This window comes from Oncorhynchus mykiss, chromosome 1 (genome assembly GCF_057628025.1).
Source record: "Oncorhynchus mykiss isolate SJ-2025 chromosome 1, ASM5762802v1, whole genome shotgun sequence".
NCBI lineage: Eukaryota > Metazoa > Chordata > Actinopteri > Salmoniformes > Salmonidae > Oncorhynchus > Oncorhynchus mykiss.
In genome coordinates this window covers 1,271,026-1,291,388 of record NC_143022.1, presented here as the reverse complement: position 1 = coordinate 1,291,388, position 20,363 = coordinate 1,271,026, and the positions used below count along the sequence as shown (strand labels likewise).

The 20,363-nt window shown below is 45.6% G+C and overlaps 1 protein-coding gene across 1 annotated transcript in view; it reads right to left on the bottom strand.

Moving 5' to 3' along the window:
• The window catches only part of slc9a7 (solute carrier family 9 member 7), a 303,023-nt gene that overhangs the window by 9,151 nt on the left and 273,509 nt on the right, over nucleotides 1-20,363 (bottom strand). Inside the window, exons 13-15 of the mRNA XM_036977980.2 lie at nucleotides 16,418-16,481; nucleotides 12,205-12,284; nucleotides 10,502-10,607 (exon numbers count right to left, since the gene is read on the bottom strand). Coding sequence (XP_036833875.2) covers nucleotides 10,502-10,607; nucleotides 12,205-12,284; nucleotides 16,418-16,481 — 250 coding nt within the window. The remainder of the gene's footprint in view (nucleotides 1-10,501; nucleotides 10,608-12,204; nucleotides 12,285-16,417; nucleotides 16,482-20,363) is intronic.

Genomic DNA, 20,363 nt, shown 5'->3' with positions numbered 1-20,363 from the left:
AGGGACATTTCAGACAGTGTGAAAGGTAACATTATTAATAGGGACATTTCAGACGGTGTGAAAGGTAACATTATTAATAGGGACATTTCAGACGGTGTGAAAGGTAACATTATTAATAGGGACATTTCAGACGGTGTGAATGGTAACATTATTTATAGGGACATTTCAGACGGTGTGAATGGTAACATTATTAATAGGGACATTTCAGACGGTGTGAAAGGTAACATTATTAATAGGGACATTTCAGACGGTGTGAAAGGTAACATTATTAATTGGGACATTTCAGACGGTGTGAAAGGTAACATTATTAATAGGGACATTTCAGACGGTGTGAAAGGTAACATTATTAATAGGGACATTTCAGACGGTGTGAATGGTAACATTATTAATAGGGACATTTCAGACAGTGTGAAAGGTAACATTATTAATAGGGACATTTCAGACGGTGTGAAAGGTAACATTATTAATAGGGACATTTCAGACAGTGTGAAAGGTAACATTATTAATAGGGACATTTCAGACAGTGTGAAAGGTAACATTATTAATAGGGACATTTCAGACGGTGTGAATGGTAACATTATTAATAGGGACATTTCAGACGGTGTGAAAGGTAACATTATTAATAGGGACATTTCAGACGGTGTGAAAGGTAACATTATTAATAGGGACATTTCAGACAGTGTGAAAGGTAACATTATTAATAGGGACATTTCAGACGGTGTGAATGGTAACATTATTAATAGGGACATTTCAGACGGTGTGAAAGGTAACATTATTAATAGGGACATTTCAGACGGTGTGAAAGGTAACATTATTAATAGGGACATTTCAGACGGTGTGAATGGTAACATTATTAATAGGGACATTTCAGACGGTGTGAAAGGTAACATTATTAATAGGGACATTTCAGACGGTGTGAAAGGTAACATTATTAATAGGGACATTTCAGACAGTGTGAAAGGTAACATTATTAATAGGGACATTTCAGACGGTGTGAATGGTAACATTATTAATAGGGACATTTCAGACGGTGTGAAAGGTAACATTATTAATAGGGACATTTCAGACGGTGTGAAAGGTAACATTATTAATAGGGACATTTCAGACGGTGTGAATGGTAACATTATTAATAGGAACATTTCAGACAGTGTGAAAGGTAACATTATTAATAGGGACATTTCAGACGGTGTGAAAGGTAACATTATTAATAGGGACATTTCAGACAGTGTGAAAGGTAACATTATTAATAGGGACATTTCAGACAGTGTGAAAGGTAACATTATTAATAGGGACATTTCAGACGGTGTGAATGGTAACATTATTAATAGGGACATTTCAGACGGTGTGAAAGGTAACATTATTAATAGGGACATTTCAGACGGTGTGAAAGGTAACATTATTAATAGGGACATTTCAGACAGTGTGAAAGGTAACATTATTAATAGGGACATTTCAGACGGTGTGAATGGTAACATTATTAATAGGGACATTTCAGACGGTGTGAAAGGTAACATTATTAATAGGGACATTTCAGACGGTGTGAATGGTAACATTATTAATAGGGACATTTCAGACGGTGTGAAAGGTAACATTATTAATAGGGACATTTCAGACAGTGTGAAAGGTAACATTATAATAAAGGACATTTCAGACGGTGTGAATGGTAACATTATTAATAGGGACATTTCAGACAGTGTGAAAGGTAACATTATTAATAGGGACATTTCAGACGGTGTGAATGGTAACATTATTAATAGGGACATTTCAGACGGTGTGAAAGGTAACATTATTAATAGGGACATTTCAGACGGTGTGAAAGGTAACATTATTAATAGGGACATTTCAGACGGTGTGAAAGGTAACATTATTAATTGGGACATTTCAGACGGTGTGAAAGGTAACATTATTAATAGGGACATTTCAGACGGTGTGAAAGGTAACATTATTAATAGGGACATTTCAGACAGTGTGAAAGGTAACATTATTAATAGGGACATTTCAGACGGTGTGAAAGGTAACATTATTAATAGGGACATTTCAGACGGTGTGAAAGGTAACATTATTAATAGGGACATTTCAGACGGTGTGAAAGGTAACATTATTAATAGGGACATTTCAGACGGTGTGAAAGGTAACATTATTAATAGGGACATTTCAGACAGTGTGAAAGGTAACATTATTTATAGGGACATTTCAGACGGTGTGAAAGGTAACATTATTAATAGGGACATTTCAGACGGTGTGAAAGGTAACATTATTAATAGGGACATTTCAGACGGTGTGAAAGGTAACATTATTAATAGGGACATTTCAGACGGTGTGAAAGGTAACATTATTAATTGGGACATTTCAGACGGTGTGAAAGGTAACATTATTAATAGGGACATTTCAGACGGTGTGAAAGGTAAAAACATAAAAACTCAAGGCTGTAGAAGTTGTAGAAGCTCTCCCATAGGTGATTTAGCTCGGATAAGCAGAGCGCTAGTTACTGAAGGGAAGCAAAGTGGGGGGGGGGGGGGGGGGGGGTCCAGTACTGGCGTAATGCAGATTCTCTGGACCCCCTCCCCACAAGGTCGGAGTTCGGGCCACTTCAGATACATGTTTACTGGTAGGCCTATTAGGTGGTCATATCCGGGACTAAAATGACAGATGTGGTGATTTGTGCTCGTGCACATAACTACATTACCCGAGCTCCCCCCAATAAAACTTCTCACCCGAAAAAGGGCTTTAGTCTTGAATGATGCCGAGATATACAAGACAGAAGGGTCTGTTGATATTACAACCACACAACTCAAACACCGGTTCACCAGGATTAAGAAAATCTCAAACTGCTTTTTTGAACCTTCATGAACGGTTGTCAGCTAAAGATGACCATCTGTTTTGCATCTGCCAATGTGTTGTCTGTCCAGTATCCAGACGACCCCAGAGATTCCTATACAGTTTCTCTCTCTATAACATGTTGAGGCCGGCAATTAAGGAGAATGAGGCTCGATGTTACAGAACTGCTGTATTTGAAGCATCACTCCCTTCTGCCCAGTTTCCCAGATATTACTGTAATATATTACTGTAAGTAATAACTGTACTGCGTACTGGCGGCAGAGAAGGAGCAGGAGAGCAAAAACTGTGTTACAACGGCGCAGTTTAATAATGAAAATCACCGTAAACAGAAACAATCAATACAATGGGTACAAAACCGGTCGCACGCCAGAATAAACAGCACCAGCACTTACAATAAACAATTCTGGACAAGGACATGGGGGGGGGACAGAGGGTTAAATGCACAACATGTAATGATGGAATTGAAACCAGGTGTGTGGGAAGACAAGACAAAACAAATGGAAAATTAAAGGAGAGGAACCAACTTCGGTGGAAGTCGTTACTATGGCAATCAAGCTGTTTTTACCATCCCTGTAACTGTCACTACTGCAGAGAAATAGTTTTTCCTAAACTAAAACTCCTAAAGAGGTACCTAAGATGGAAGCATTAGGCTCTGGGTCCGAGACTGGTATGTTCTGTTGAACACCTCAGTAAACTCCACTCACTGGCATCGTCCTTAACCATAGCATATCCCCTTACTTTCAAACAGTTGAGTTATTTATTTTCCTACAGATGAGAGGAGCCAGAACACAACAGGGCTGATGGATACTAAAGCCCTGCTGATTCTATTGGGGGGGGGGGGGCTAAGATAATAAATATCCCACAGTAGAGAGGAGCCAGAACACTAGAGGACTGATGGATACTAAAGCCCTGTTGATTCTATTGGGGGGGGGCTAAGATAATAAATATCCCACAGCAGAGAGGAGCCAGAACAGTAAATGATGTTGTTATGGTTGTTATGGTGATACTAGTTATCAAAGTGCAGCTGCCTCTACTCTTAAACCCCTGGATGGTGTTTTTCATAGAGCCCTTCGTTTTATTACAGGAGACCTGAACAGGCCTACCACTGTTGTGTCATCGGCAAATGTAATGATGGTGTTGGAGTCGTGCCTGGCCATGCAGTCATGAGTGAACAGGGAGTACAGGAGGGGACTGAGCACGCACCCCTGAGGGGCCACAGTGTTGAGGATCAGCATGGCAGACGTGTTGTTGCCTACCCTCATCACCTGGGGGCGGCCCGTCAGGAAGTCCAGGATCCATGTGCAGAGGGAGGTGTTAAATCCCAGGGAATTTAGCTTATTGATGAGCTTTGAGGGCACTATGGTGTTGAACGCTGAGCTGTAGTCAATGAAGCATTAGGTAGGAAGCATAGGTGTTCCTTGTGTCCAGGTGGGAAGGGCAGCATGGAGTGCAATGGAGATTGCATCATCTGTGGATCTGTTGGGGTGGTATGCAAATTGGAGTGGGTCTAGGGTTTCTGGGGTGATGATGTGAGCTATGACCAGCCTTTCAAAGCACTTCATGGCTACAGAAGTGAGTGCTACGTGTCAGTAGTAATTTAGGCAGGTTCCCTTAGTGTTCTTGGGCACATGGACTATGGTGGTCGGCGTAAAACATGTTGGTATTATAGACGCGGACAGGGAGAGGTTGAAAATGACAGTGAAGACACTTACCAGTTGGTCAGCGCCTGCTCGCAGTACACGTTCTGGTAATTTGTCTGGCCCTGCGGCCTTGTGAATGTTGACCTGTTTAAAGGTCTTACTCACATCGGCTGCAGAGAGAGTGATCACACAGTTTTCCGGAACAGCTGGTGCTCTCATGTATGTTACAGTGTTATTTGCCTCAAAAGCGAGCATAGAAGTGGTTTAGCTCGTCTGGTAGGCTCGTCTGATAGGCTCTCGACTGTGCTTCCCTTTGTAGTCTGTAATGGTTTGCAAGCCCTGCCACATCCGACGAGCGTCAGAGCCGGTGTAGTACGATTCAATCTTAGTCCTTTATTGACGCTTGCCTCTTTGATGTTTCGGGGGAGAGCATAGAGGGATATCTTATAAGCTTCCGGGTTAGAGTCTAGCCTTTAGCTCAGTGCGGATGTTGCCTGTAATCCATGGCTTCTGGTTGGGGTATGTACGTACACTCACTGTGGGGAAGAAGTCATCGATGCACTTATTGATGAAGCCAGTGACTGATGTGGTGTACTCCTCAATACCATCGGAAGAATCCCGGAATCCAGTCTGTGCTGCAAAACACTCCTGTAGTTTAGCATCTGCTTCATCTGACCACTTTTTTATAGACCGAGTCACTGGTGCTTCCTGCTTTAGTTTTTGCTTGTAAGCCGGAATCAGGAGGATAGAATTATGGTCAGATTTGTCAAATGGAGGGCGAGGGAGAGCTTTGTATGCATCTCTGTGTGTGGAGTAAAGGTGGTCCAGAATTGTTTTCCTTCTGGTCGCACATGTTGATAGAAATTTGGTAAAACGGATTTAAGTTTCCCTGCATTAAAGTCCCCGGCTACTAGGAGCGCCGCCTCTGGGTGAGCGGTTTCTTGTTTGCTTATGGAAGAACACAGCTCATTCAATGCTGTCTTAGTGCCAGCCTCTGACTGTGGTGGTATGTAAACAGCTACAAAGAATACAGATGAAAACTCTCTCGGTAGGTAGTGTGGTCTACAGAATATGATGTGAACCGAACTCACAGCTAAAAAATGTAAAGAAAGAAATCCAGTGTTATTTGTTGCCTAGACTTTACTGCAAACGACACTCAAAACAATCCACTAATATTGCAGTAGAAATTCAAGTAGAAATAGAATTAAACAAAACAAGCATTCCATTTTTGCTCTATTATGGTGGCCACTATAGACATCGATCAAGTGCACAAGGCTACATGTGTGGAAAAACTATATTCAGTGAGTAAGAAAAAAAACAATAATCCCCCCCCCACACACACACACACACACACACACACACTACTGTCAAGTTCAACACAACAACAAAAAATATCTTGGGCTACACTGCACATTATTACATTGTACACTTTCTGCCTGTGGACATCTGTTCTACAATGTGCCAGCAGAGCAGGATACCCTTTGTTGGCATAATTGATCTCTTTCAGGCAGAGAGTAACACCTGGCAACCCTTTTATCCACTGTATTGAAGAAGAGAGAAAGAGGGAACGTGTGTGTTTCGTTTCACCTCTATAGTGGCGTCCGTCTTAAACCAGGCCCAGCTCCAGCTCCACTTGATCCTTTTTATTGAAGAAGTGAGTGTTATCGTTCAGGGGACTGCTGTAACCTTCTCACCCCCCCCGGTCTCCGTGGTCAGGCTTCTCACCTAGCGTTACCTCTCCGTTATCGTTCAGGGGACTGCTGTAACCTTATCACCCCGGTCTCCATGGTCAGGCTTCTCACCTACCATTACATCTTCGTTACCATTCATGGGACGTGCTGCTGTAACCTTCTCACCCCGGTCTCCGTGGTCAGGCTTCTCACCCAACGTTACCTTTCTGTTACTGTTCAGGGGACTGCTGTATCCTTTTCACCCCGGTCTCTGTGGTCAGGCTTCTCACCTTACGTTACCTCTCCGTATTTGTTCAGGGGACGTGCTGCTGTAACCTTCTCACCCCGGTCTCTGTGGTCAGGCTTCTCACCTAACGTTACCTCTCCGTTACTGTTCAGGGGACGTGCTGCTGTAACCTTCTCACCCCGGTCTCTGTGGTCAGGCTTCTCACCTAACGTTACCTCTTTGTTATCGTTCAGGGAAGTGCTGCTGTAACCTTCTCACCCCGGTCTCTGTGGTCAGGCTTCTCACCTAACGTTACCTCTTTGTTATCGTTCAGGGGACGTTCTGCTGTAACCTTCTCACCCCGGTCTCTGTGGTCAGGCTTCTCACCTAACGTTACCTCTCCGTTACCGTTCAGGGGACGTGCTGCTGTAACTGGTCAGTTGGTTGTCTCTTCTTTCTTCAGTCGCGTGCTGCACTGCATTCTGTTGTTATGTAAAACGATTGGCTGAGCCTTGGATACAGTCAGTATCTTTCCAATTGTGCGTCACTCGTTTGCTTACAGCCAGTAGGGATCCAATCCCCTCATGGGATCTACACTAATTACGTAGGCCACCTATTTTGGATTCAAAAAACAGCAAATTTTGCCAAAAGGTGACAAGTTTGCATCCCTGCATCCTGCCGCCCTATCAAGACCAGGTGAGGGGTCACTTGGTCAGGGTTGTGTGGTCCAGCTCAAGAGCTACTGAGCCAGCTGCTCTGAGGGACTGGTTTTTGTGACTTCAGAAGCTAGGAAGATGGCAGTGTCTGAGGAGGGCCATTTCAGCAGCTCTGTGAGAAGGTATGGGAAGAGCAGTGTCCTGCAGCGCCACCCTCTGGTGGTCCTGGTGGTCCTACTAGCTCTTTCCAAGAAGCATACGGAGTAGCATTTGGGATATGAAGAACCTGTAGATGTATCCCACCACAATCATAACATGGCTTCTTCACGGTACACTCTCTAGGAAAGTGGGCATGGCCACACTTCCAGTAACATTTTCCATCTTTTATCCACTTCTCTATCTTTGTCTTGGATTCTCCCTTCATATTTGTGCACCTGGTGATGTAGTGTTGACTGCTGTTACAGAAAATATAGTTAATAGTGAACTTCATATGGGTTTCAGTCGCAGGAGGTACCACTGATTGAGTGCACTGTGCACTAGGATTCAGTGGGTCCGCACCATGTTGGCGGTCTGAACCTTGGATCTGAGGTTCTGCCTCTCTCTACTGTTGCTCTGCACCTGTTCTTGATGGTAGCACTGGACCAGTCTGCTTGACAGTCTCTGCTGCTGAGCCTTGTCTTGAAGCCACCTTGGCAGATTGTAGGGATTAAGGTTTTCGGAGTGTAGTTGACCCTTCAGCTGTAAGGGCTCTATGAAACCATCTCGAAGATACTTCGGCAGCTTGCTGAGAAGTCTCAACATTGGAATAGCAGTTCAACTCATAGCCATAAGGACCTTCCAAGGATAGCAACATCCTTGAAAGCAGATGGACTCATAGAGCAAAGCTCTGGAACCCTGACACGGAACCCAAACCGGTTGTGCGCCATCGTGTGCCATCGTGCATAAATGTATTTTGTCCCCCCCACACCAAACGCCATCACGACACACAGGTTAAAATATCAAAACAAACTCTGAACCAATTATATTAATTTGGGGACAGGTCGAAAAGCATTCAATATTTATGGAAATTTAGCTAGCTAGCTTGCTATCTCATGTTTGTCTTTTTTAGCTAGCTTGCTGTTGGTAGCTAATTTGTCTTGGGATATAAACATTGAGGTGTTATTTTACCTGAAATGCACAAGGTCCTCTACTCCATCAATTAATCCACACATAAAACGGTCAAACGAATCGTTTCTAGTCATCTCTCCTCCTTCCAGGCGTTTTCTTCTCTTGACTTCATATTGCGATTGGCAACTTTCATAAATTAGGTGCTTTACCGCCACCGACCTCGTTCGTCTTTCAAATCACCCACCTGGGTATAACCAATGAGGAGATGGCACGTAGGTACCTACTTCTATAAACCAATGAGGAGATGGGAGAGGCAGGACTTGCAGCGCGATGTGCGTCAGAAATAGAAGTGATTTCTATTTTAGCTCTTGGCAACGCAGACGCTCGTTGGTGTGCGCGAGCAGTGTGGGTACAATAATTGAATAACATAGATTTCTAGATTTATTTTGCAACGCTTGCGCACAGGACGCGAGTGGTGTTGTCAGCCTGTGAGAGTCACCAACCTTCACATCTTGGGCTCACTGAGCGAGCTGATGCGGTTGTGCCTGAATGATAGCTGTGTATTGAGTGAGCTGATGGGGTTGGCCATACAGGAGCCTGAATGATAGCTGTGTATTGAGTGAGCTGATGAGGTTGGACATACTGGAGTGCCTGAATGATAGCTGTGTATTGAGTGAGCTGATGAGGTTGGCCATGCTGGAGTGCCTGAATGATAGCTGTGTATTGAGTGAGCTGATGAGGTTGGCCATACTGGAGCCTGAATGATAGCTGTGTATTGAGTGAGCTGATGAGGATGGCCATACTGGAGTGCCTGAATGAAAGCTGTGTATTGAGTGAGCTGATGAGGTTGGCCATACTGGAGCCTGAATGAAAGCTGTGTATTGAGTGAGCTGATGAGGTTGGCCATACTGGAGTACCTGAATGATAGCTGTGTGTTGAGTGAGCTGATGAGGTTGGCCATACTGGAGCCTGAATGAAAGCTGTGTATTGAGTGAGCTGATGAGGTTGGCCATACTGGAGTACCTGAATGATAGCTGTGTGTTGAGATCAAATCAAGTTTTGTTTGTCACATCTACAAACAATTAACCAACAATGTAGAGAAATAAACAAAAGTTAGAAAAAATATTGAATTAATCAAAAAGTAACAAGAAATGTACATAACAATAACGAGGCTATATACAGGGGGTACTGGTACCTAGTCAATATGCAGGGGTACAGGTTAAAGGTCATTCGTGAAGTGACTATGCATAGATACTAAACAGTGAGTAAAAGCAGTGTAAAAACAAAGGGGGGGTCAATGTCAATAGTCCGGTGGCCGTTTGATTAGTTGAGTTGTTCAGCAGTCTTATGGCTTGGAGGTAGAAGCTGTTTAGGAGCCTTTTGGTCCTAGACTTGGCGCTCCGGTACCGCTTGCCATGCGGTAGCAGAGAGAACAGTCTATAACTTTGGTGACCGGAGTCCATGACAATTTTTGGGCCTTCCTCTGACACCGCCTAGTATATTGGTCCTGGATGGCAGGAAGCTTGACCCCAGTGATGTACTGGCTCTAACTTTGCTGACGACAACCCGTCAGTAGGACCGACAACCCGTCAGTAGGACCGACAACCCGTCAGTAGGACCCGTCAGTAGGACGACAACCCGTCAGTAGGACCCGTCAGTAGGACGACAACCCGTCAGTAGGACGACAACCCGTCAGTAGGACGACAACCGACAACCCGTCAGTAGGACCGACAACCCGTCAGTAGGACCGACAACCCGTCAGTAGGACGACAACCCGTCAGTAGGACGACAACCCGTCAGTAGGACCCGGCAGTAGGACCGACAACCCGTCAGTAGGACGACAACCCGACAACCCGTCAGTAGGACGACAACCCGTCAGTAGGACCGACAACCCGTCAGTAGGACGACAACCGACAACCCGTCAGTAGGACCGACAACCCGTCAGTAGGACCGACAACCCGTCAGTAGGACCGACAACCTGCTAGCCTGCTGTCCTGCACACTGAGCTGGTTAACTAACGACATTTAATCTTTTCATAACAAATAGGAGAATGAGTCAGGTGCTGATTTCATTAGTCACTGTAGATGTTGTAACGGTAATAACATGTGAAACCAGAGCGTGTGACATTTCTGCTTTGTTCCTCTTTGACAGTAAAGTATCTTCCCCACCCAGCTAACATAAACAAAAACTGTACATCCTCAATATATCTAAGTTGATTTGATAAGGGGCATGTAAACATTATGAGACTAGGTGGGGTACACTGTACATGCATTTGTGATGTATTTTTTGTGTGCGTGTTGCGTCTGTGAATGTGTGTGCATATGATTGTGATTGTATACACTGTGTGCAGCATCCAGTACTCACCTCGTAGGCCTGAGGGCTGGTGAAGCATCGTGCCAGGGGACCACAGCAGGATGGCAGGGTCGTGGTGAGAGGAGGACCACTGTGAGTCAACATGGGCTTCAGGTAGCTGGCATACCCTTAAGGAAGACAAATACCTTTCCATACTAATATTACCCAAGGAACTCTAACACAGTGATTTCTGGATTAGCTCAAGATTAATCTGAGAAGGTGTAAAAGTCTAGTGGGATGTCAGAATATCAGTTTTCATGTTGACAAATTGATAGTAGTCAGCATAATGAGGGCTGAGTGTGTTGCTGTGTAGGCAAGGCCTTCTGCTAAACCCCTGGGTTCAGGGAGAGGAGGAGGGAGCAGGAGGAGGGAGCAGGAGAGGAGGGGGGAGCAGGGGGAGGGAGCGGGAGAGGAGGCGGGAGCGGGAGAGGAGGAAGGAGCGGGAGAGGAGGAAGGAGCGGGAGAGGAGGCAGGAGCGGGAGAGGAGGAAGGAGCGGGAGAGGAGGGGGGAGCAGGGGGAGGGAGCGGGAGAGGAGGCGGGAGCGGGAGAGGAGGAAGGAGCGGGAGAGGAGGAAGGAGCGGGAGAGGAGGCAGGAGCGGGAGAGCAGGATGGGTAGAAGGGGAAGAAAGAGAACAAACCCACTCTGTTGTAACAGAAGGAAACACCTTGTCCCAGTGTGGGTAGTAGAGTAGAGAGGAGTATTCTGCCTGGGTATCTAGCTAGCCCGTCTCCGCGGTTACGGAAGGGTATCTAGCTAGCCCGTCTCCGTGGTTACGGAAGGGTATCTAGCTAGCCCGTCTCAGAGGGTATTGAAGGCTACACAGCTAGCCTGTCTCAGTGGGTATTGAAGGGTATAGTGGCTAGCCCGGCTCAGAGGGTATTGAAGGGTATCTAGCTAGCCCGTCTCAGAGGGAATTGAAGGCTACCCAGCTAGCCCGTCTCAGTGGGTATTGAAGGGTATAGTGGCTAGCACAGCCCACGTGTCTCCTATACATGGACAAAGAGACAACGGGAGTTTGACAGCAGGTGTAGTAGACCTTACAGTGAAATACTTACTTACAAGCACTTAACAAACAATGCAGTTAAGAAAAATAAGTGTTAGGTAAAAAATAGAGGGAGGGAGGGGAGGAAGGGGAGGGGGGAGGGGGGAGGGTGAGAGGGATGGGAGGAAGAGAGTGAGAGAGGGAGGGGAGGAAGAGAGTGAGAGAGGGAGGGGAGGAAGAGAGTGAGAGGAGGAGAGGGAGTGAGAGAGGGAGGGGAGGAGAGGGAGGGGAGGGGAGGAGAGGGAGGGGAGGAAGAGAGTGAGAGAGGGAGGGGAGGAAGAGAGTGAGAGGAGGAGAGGGAGTGAGAGAGGGAGGGGAGGAGAGGGAGGGGAGGAAGAGAGTGAGAGAGGGAGGGGAGGAAGAGAGTGAGAGGAGGAGAGGAGTGAGAGAGGGAGGGGAGGAGAGGGAGGGGAGGAGAGGGAGGGGAGGAAGAGAGTGAGAGAGGGAGGGGAGGAAGAGAGTGAGAGGAGGAGAGGGAGTGAGAGAGGGAGGGGAGGAGAGGGAGGGGAGGAGAGGGAGGGAATGTTAATTTCAGCATTTGTCCCTCAAGTACCTCTCCACAGCCACAGAATTCCCTCCATATCAGCATAGTGGAAAGGTCAGAAAGTTGAGATCAACCAATAAGTGGAGTTCTCTGGGTGTCTTGGTGAAACAACATATTAAAAGGATACTTGTGATCGAAGGTGTACCACAGCCTGAAGAGCCAGGCGCTCTCCTGCTTGGTTTTACTGACTTCTGGCATGGTCCCGTCCTACAGAAAGACATTTACACAACATCCATCATGTTCACACCTTCAACCACCATCCTGTGGATCAACTAGGGCCCTTAAATCCAACTCTGGCACTCAAAGCCAGTTCCACTGCGTTTTTTTCATTCTTCCCCTCTAATCGGGGACTGATTTAGTGGATGCAATTATTTATCAGGAAGAACAGAAAACCAGCAGGCTCTGGACCTCATAGGGTAAGAGATGAAAACCCCTGCACTTGTTGGATTTGAGAGTTGAATATCCCTGCACTTGTTGGATTTGAGAGTTGAATATCCCTGCACTTGTTGGATTTGAGAGTTGAATATCCCTGCACTTGTTGGATTTGAGAGTTGAATATCCCTGCACTTGTTGGATTTGAGAGATGAATATCCCTGCACTTGTTGGATTTGAGAGTTGAATATCCCTGCACTTGTTGGATTTGAGAGTTGAATATCCCTGCACTTGTTGGATTTGAGAGTTGAATATCCCTGCACTTGTTGGATTTGAGAGTTGAATATCCCTGCACTTGTTGGATTTGAGAGTTGAATATCCCTGCACTTGTTGGATTTGAGAGTTGAATATCCCTGCACTTGTTGGATTTGAGAGTTGAATATCCCTGCACTTGTTGGATTTGAGAGTTGAATATCCCTGCACTTGTTGGATTTGAGAGTTGAATATCCCTGCACTTGTTGGATTTGAGAGTTGAATATCCCTGCACTTGTTGGATTTGAGAGTTGAATATCCCTGCACTTGTTGGATTTGAGAGTTGAATAACCCTGCACTTGTTGGATTTGAGAGTTGAATATCCCTGCACTTGTTGGATTTGAGAGTTGAATATCCCTGCACTTGTTGGATTTAAGAGTTTAATATCCCTGCACTTGTTGGATTTGAGAGTTGAATATCCCTGCACTTGTTGGATTTGAGAGTTGAATATCCCTGCACTTGTTGGATTTGAGAGTTGAATATCCCTGCACTTGTTGGATTTGAGAGTTGAATATCCCTGCACTTGTTGGATTTGAGAGTTGAATATCCCTGCACTTGTTGGATTTGAGAGTTGAATATCCCTGCACTTGTTGGATTTGAGAGTTGAATATCCCTGCACTTGTTGGATTTGAGAGTTGAATATCCCTGCACTTGTTGGATTTGAGAGTTGAATATCCCTGCACTTGTTGGATTTAAGAGTTGAATATCCCTGCACTTGTTGGAGTTGAGAGTTGAATATCCCTGCACTTGTTGGATGGATCATCAGTGTTCCTGAATCCATGACAATGTTGACAGTATTCACACCCCTCTTTCCGTTGTGGAAAACCACTTAGCAGAGGACAGGACACATTGAACAGGAGAGAATGGGAGGGGTCAGTCTATTGGCAGGCTGGTAAAGCAGAGACAGAGACAGAGGTGTTGTCCCAAATGACCAATACGCCAGGAGTAGACAACCCTATTCCTGGACCCTATACACCAGGGGTAGACAACCCTGTTCCTGGACCCTACACACCAGGGGTAGACAACCCTGTTCCTGGATCCTATACACCAGGGGTAGACAACCCTGTTCCACTAAATCAGTCCCCAAATCCAATACAACACATTACTGAGTACCACTCTCCATATTTTCAAGAACAGTGGTGGCTTCTCATGTTATGGGTATGCTTGTAATAGCTCCATTCCTTTTATTTTTTATCCTGAAAAACTTCCCAGTCGTTAACTAAGCACAGGATAAATCCTAGAGGAAAACCTGCTTCAGTCTGCTTTCCACCAGACACTGGGAGATGAATTCACCTTTCAGCAGGACAATAACCTAAAACACAAGGCCGAATCTACACTGGAGTTTCTTAACAAGAAGACAGTGAATGTTCCTGAGTGGCCGAGTTGACTTAAATCTGCTTGAAAATCTATGGCAAGAATTGAAAATGGTTTTCTAGCAATGATCAACAACCAATTTGACAGAGCTTGAAGAATTTTGGAAAATAATAATGGGTAAATGTTGTACAATGCAGGTGTGCAAAGCTCTTAGACATTTACCCAGAAACACTCACAGCTGTCAAAGGTGATTCTGGAGTGACTGAATACTTATGTTAATTAGATATTGCTATACTTAATCCCCCCCCCCCCTCAAAAATGTAACATTTCAAAAACACGTTTTCACTTTATTATGGGGTGTGTAGAAGGGTGAGAAATGTGTGTTCATGGAATCCATGTTGAATTCAAGCTGTGACACAACAAAACGTTGAATGAGTGAAGGGGTATGAATACTTTCGGAAGGCCACTATATAGAGTCAGTTGTATCAAATCAATTCAAATGTTTTTTTTGTCACATGTGCCGAATACAACAGTGAAATGCTTACTTACAAGCATGTAACCAATAATGCAGTTCATTTGATTAACTGCAGCAGTTAACTGCAGCAGTCTTGGAGCTAGTGCTTCGGTACCGCTTGAGGTAGCAGAGAGAACAGTCTATGACTTGGGTGACTGGAGTTCTTGACAATTTTTGGGCCTTCCTCTGACACTGCCTAGTATATAGGTCCTGGATGGCAGGAAGCTTGTCCCCAGTGATGTATTGGGCCGTACGCACTACCCTCTGTAGCGCCTTACTGTCAGATGCTGAGCAGTTGCCATACCAGGCAGTGATGCAACTGGTCAGGATGCTCTCGATGGTGCAGCTGTAGAACTTTTTGAGGATCTGGGGACTCATGTCAAATCTTTTCAGTCTCCTGAGGGGGAATAGGTGTTGTTGTGCCCTCTTCACGACTGTCTTGGTGTGCTTGGACCATGACAGTTTGTTAGTGATGTGGACACCAAGGAACTTGGCCCCCATTAACATCTGTCGATGTCAATGGGGGCCTGCTTGGCCTTCCTTCTCCTATAGTCCACGATCAGCTCCTTTGTCTTGTAATGAGTGTTTTGTAGTCGGAGGCGCTCCAGGGCTGTTCAAAGAGCCAAGACACACAGGAAACAACTTCGACTGTTTTCAGTCTTACCCTGATAGGCCATGAACCCTGAACCAACCACAACATCCGGCAACCAGTAGAAGAGGAAGTGACATCAAAGTTGACTGATGAAGAGGGGTCTCTTTCCCCTGATGCCAGAACAGTTTATATCTCTCCAGTGGAGGGCAGGGTAGAAGAGTTTTAAACTTCCTCTTGAGAGTTGTAATAGTAGAAAGCACAAGGTGGTGCATCACCAGTTCCTCTTAGAGAGATATTTATAACTTGTCAGAAATGTCCAGATCAACCCGCCTACAGATCAGTTAGGTTTTTTAGCACATAGATATTGTTGTATTTTTCTTGTCACTCAAATATCCCATGAATACACATGAGACAGGGCAAAATGTATAGAATTCCAAGAAAATGTGCTTTAAAACAGCAAATTATTCTTTGCATCACAATGACAAGATGTGTAGAATTGCAGGTAATAAACTTTAACAAAATGTTCTCCACCACCAAAGGGAACAGATGGTGACATGAACAGGGCTTGAATAACCAGAGGGAACAGGGCTTGTATAACCAGAGGGAACAGGGCTTGTATAACCAGAGGGAACAGGGCTTGAATAACCAGAGGGAACAGGGCTTGAATAACCAGAGGGAACAGGGCTTGAATAACCAGAGGGAACAGGGCTTGAATAACCAGAAGGAACAGGGCTTGTATAACCAGAGGGAAAAGGGCTTGAATAACCAGAGGGAACATGGCTTGAATAACCAGAGGGAACAGGGCTTGAATAACCAGAGGGAACAGGGCTTGAATAACCAGAGGGAACAGGGCTTGAATAACCAGAGGGAACAGGGCTTGTATAACCAGAGGGAACAGGGCTTGAACCAGGCTCTGGTCTAAAGTAGTGCGCTATATAGGGAATAGGGCCCTGGTCTAAAGTAGTGCACTATATAAAGAATAGGGCTCTGGTCTAAAGTAGTGCACTATATAGCGAATAGGGCTCTGGTCTAAAGTAGTGCACTATATAGGGAATATGGCCCTGGTCTAAAGTAGTGCACTATATAAAGAATAGGGCTCTGGTCTAAAGTAGTGCACTATATAGGGAATAGGGCTCTGGTCTAAAGTAGTGCACTATATAGGGAATAGGGTTCTGGTCTAAAGTAGTGCACTATATAGGGAATAGGGCTCCATTGAGGACAGAACCATAGACTCACCCCTTGAAAGAGCAGGAAGTTATCTCCACATTGTTGCAGGTCTTGATCTGGATCCACTCCGACCCTGTAGAGAGGTCAGGACAGGTTAAAGATATCCACTCTGACCCTGTAGAGAGGTCAGGACAGGTTAAAGATATCCACTCTGACCTTGTAGAGAGGTCAGGACAGGTTAAAGATATCCACTCTGACCCTGTAGAGAGGCCAGGACAGGTTAAAGATATCCACTCTGACCCTATAGAGAGGCCAGGACAGGTTAAAGATATCCACTCTGACCCTGTAGAGAGGTCAGGACAGGTTAAAGATATCCACTCTGACCCTGTAGAGAGGTCAGGACAGGTTAAAGATATCCACTCTGACCCTATAGAGGTCAGGACAGGTTAAAGATATCCACTCTGACCTGTAGAGAGGTCAAGACAGGTTAAAGATATCCACTCTGACCCTGTAGAGAGGTCAGGACAGGTTAAAGATATCCACTCTGACCCTATAGAGAGGCCAGGACAGGTTAAAGATATCCACTCTGACCCTGTAGAGAGGTCAGGACAGGTTAAAGATATCCACTCTGACCCTGTAGAGAGGTCAGGACAGGTTAAAGATATCCACTCTGACCCTGTAGAGAGGCCAGGACAGGTTAAAAATATCCACTCTGACCCTGTAGAGGTCAGGACAGGTTAAAGATATCCACTCTGACCTGTAGAGAGGTCAGGACAGGTTAAAGATAGTTTGGAACCACCAAGACTCTTCCTAGAGCTGGCCTCCCGGCCAAACTGAGCAATTGGGGGAGAAGGGCCTTGGTCAAGAACCCGATGGTCACTCTGACAGAGCTCCGGAGTTCCTCTGTGGAGGTGGGAGAACCTTCCAGGACAACCATCTCTGCAGCACTCCACCAATCAGGGCTTTATGGTAGTGGCCAGACAGAAGCCACTCCTCAGTAAAAGGCACATGACAGCCCACTTAGAATTTGTCAAAAGGCACCTTAAAGACACTCAGACCATGATAAACTACAGTCCAGCAGAGTCCAGTCCAGTCGAGTCCAGTCCAGTCCAGTCGAGTCGAGTCCAGTCCAGTAGAACAGTAGAGTCCAGTCCAGTACAGTAGTCCAGTCCAGTTGTCCAGTCCAGTAGAGTCCAGTACAGTAGTCCAGTCCAGTAGAGTCCAGTAGAGTCCAGTAGTCTAGTCCAGTACAGTCCAGTAGTCCAGTCCAGTACAGTTGTCCAGTCCAGTACAGTAGTCCAGTCCAGTAGAGTCCAGTACATTAGTCCAGTCGAGTACAATAGTCCAGTAGAGTCCAGTACAGTAGTCCAGTAGAGTCCAGTACATTAGTCCAGTCCAGTACAATAGTCCAGTAGAGTCCAGTACAGTAGTCCAGTAGAGTCCAGTACAGTAGAGTCCAGTACAGTAGAGTCCAGTACAGTCCAGTTCGGTACAGTCCAGTAGAGTCCAGTTCAGTAGGAATCAGTCCAGTACAGTCCAGTCCAGTAGAGTAGCGACCAGTAGAGTAGCGTCCAGTACAGTAGGAGTCAGTCCAGTAGAGTCCAGTCCAGTAGAGTACAGTAGGAATCAATACAGTCCAGTAGAGTCCAGTCCAGTAGAGTCCAGTCCAGTAGAGGCCGGTACATTACAGTAGGAACTAGTCCAGTACATTACAGTAGGAATCAGCCCAGTACAGTAGGAATCAATCCAGTACAGTAGGAATCAGTCCAGTATAGTACAGTCCAGTAGAGTCCAGTCCAGTAGTCCAGTCCAGTAGTGTCCAGCCCAGCCCAGTCCAGTAGAGTCCAGTCCAGTCCAGTAGAGTACAGTAGGAATCAATACAGTCCAGTAGAGTAGCGTCCAGTACAGTAGGAGTCAGTCCAGTAGAGTCCAGTCCAGTAGAGTACAGTAGGAATCAATACAGTCCAGTAGAGTCCAGTCCAGTAGAGTCCAGTCCAGCCCAGCCCAGTAGAGTCCAGTCCAGCTCAGTAGAGTCCAGTCCAGTAGGGTCCAGTCCAGTAGAGTACAGTAGGAATCAATACAGTCCAGTAGAGCAGTCCAGTAGAGTCCAGTCCAGTAGAGTCCAGTCCAGTTCAGTAGAGTATAGTACAGTAGAGTAGTCCAGTACATTACTGTAGGAATCAGTCCAGCAGAGTCCAGGCCAGTAGAGTATAGAACAGGACAGTAGAGTAAAGTAGGACTCAGTACAGTACAATCCAGTAGGAATCAGTCCAGTAGAGTCCAGTACAGTAGGAATCAGTCCAGTCCAGTAGAGTCCGGTTCAGTAGGAATTAGTACAGTCCAGTAGGAATCATTCCAGTCCAGTAGGGTTCAGTCCAGTAGGAATCAGTCCAGTAGAGTCCAGTCCAGTAGAGTCCAGTCCAGTAGGAATCAGTTCAGTCCAGTAGGAATCAGTCCACTAGGAATCAGTCCAGTAGAGTCCAGTCCAGTAGGAATCAGTCCAGTAGGAATCAGTCCAGTAGGAATCAGTCCAGAAGGAATCAGTACAGTTGAGTCCAGTACAGTTGAGTCCAGTCCAGTAGGAATCAGTCCAGTAGGAATCAGTCCAGTAGAGTCCAGTTCAGTAGGAATCAGTCCAGTAGAGTCCAGTTCAGTAGGAATCAGTCCAGTAGAGTCCAGTAGAGTCCAGTCCAGTTCAGTAGAGTATAGTACAGTAGAGTAGTCCAGTACATTACTGTAGGAATCAGTCCAGCAGAGTCCAGTCCAGTAGAGTATAGAACAGGACAGTAGAGTAAAGTAGGACTCAGTACAGTACAATCCAGTCCAGTAGGAATCAGTCCAGTACAGTCCAGTAGAGTACAGTCCAGTCCAGTAGAGTACAGTCCAGTCCAGTAGAGTCCGGTTCAGTAGGAATTAGTACAGTCCAGTAGGAATCAGTCCAGTCCAGTAGGGTCCAGTCCAGTAGGAATCAGTTCAGTCCAGTAGGAATCAGTCCAGTAGGAATCAGTCCAGTAGGAATCAGTCCAGTAGAGTCCAGTAGGAATCAGTCCAGTAGGAATCAGTCCAGAAGGAATCAGTACAGTTGAGTCCAGTACAGTTGAGTCCAGTTCAGTAGGAATCAGTTCAGTAGGAATCAGTCCAGTAGAGTCCAGTTCAGTAGGAATCAGTCCAGTGGAGTCCAGTTCAGTAGAGTCCAGTTCAGTAGAGTCCAGTTCAGTAGAGTCCAGTTCAGTAGGAATCAGTTCAGTAGAGTCCAGTTCAGTAGGAATCAGTTCAGTAGGAATCAGTTCAGTAGGAATCCGTCCAGTAGGAATCAGTCCAGTAGAGTCCAGTTCAGTAGGAATCAGTTCAGTAGGAATCAGTTAAGTAGGAATCAGTTAAGTAGGAATCAGTTAAGTAGGAATCAGTTCAGTAGGAATCAGTCCAGTAGGAATCAGTCCAGTAGGAATCAGTCCAGTAGAGTCCAGTTCAGTACAGGGGAATCAGAATCATTCAACTTGTCTTTTGGCTGCTACAGAGTTTCCACTACAGCTAACTGCCCTAACTCTAATAAAACATCCTCCTATGCACACGCTGTGCATGTTCAGGTTCACTTAGAGTCAGTCCCAAATGGTACCCTATTTTCTATGTAGTGCACTATATATAGAGCACTATATAGTGAACAGGGTGCCACCAAAGGGCACTATATAGGGAACAGGGTGCCACCATAGGGCACGAAATAGGGAGCCACCATAGGGCACGATATAGGGAATAGGGTGCCACCATAGGGCACGATATAGGGAATAGGGTTTCATTTCGGACACAGATTTGGGAACAAACCTGTCATCCATTTTACTGGTTGATGCCATGTTCCTAAAACTGTGGAATAGTCTAACCAACTGGCTGCTGTGCTGAAACAATAACATGATATAGTTTAATCAGATTGATTGGATGCTCTGATTAAATTGATTGGGTCCCTGCAGCAGAGCTATGACCAATCCGATCACACATTGAATAGGGAACCAGATGGAGATTG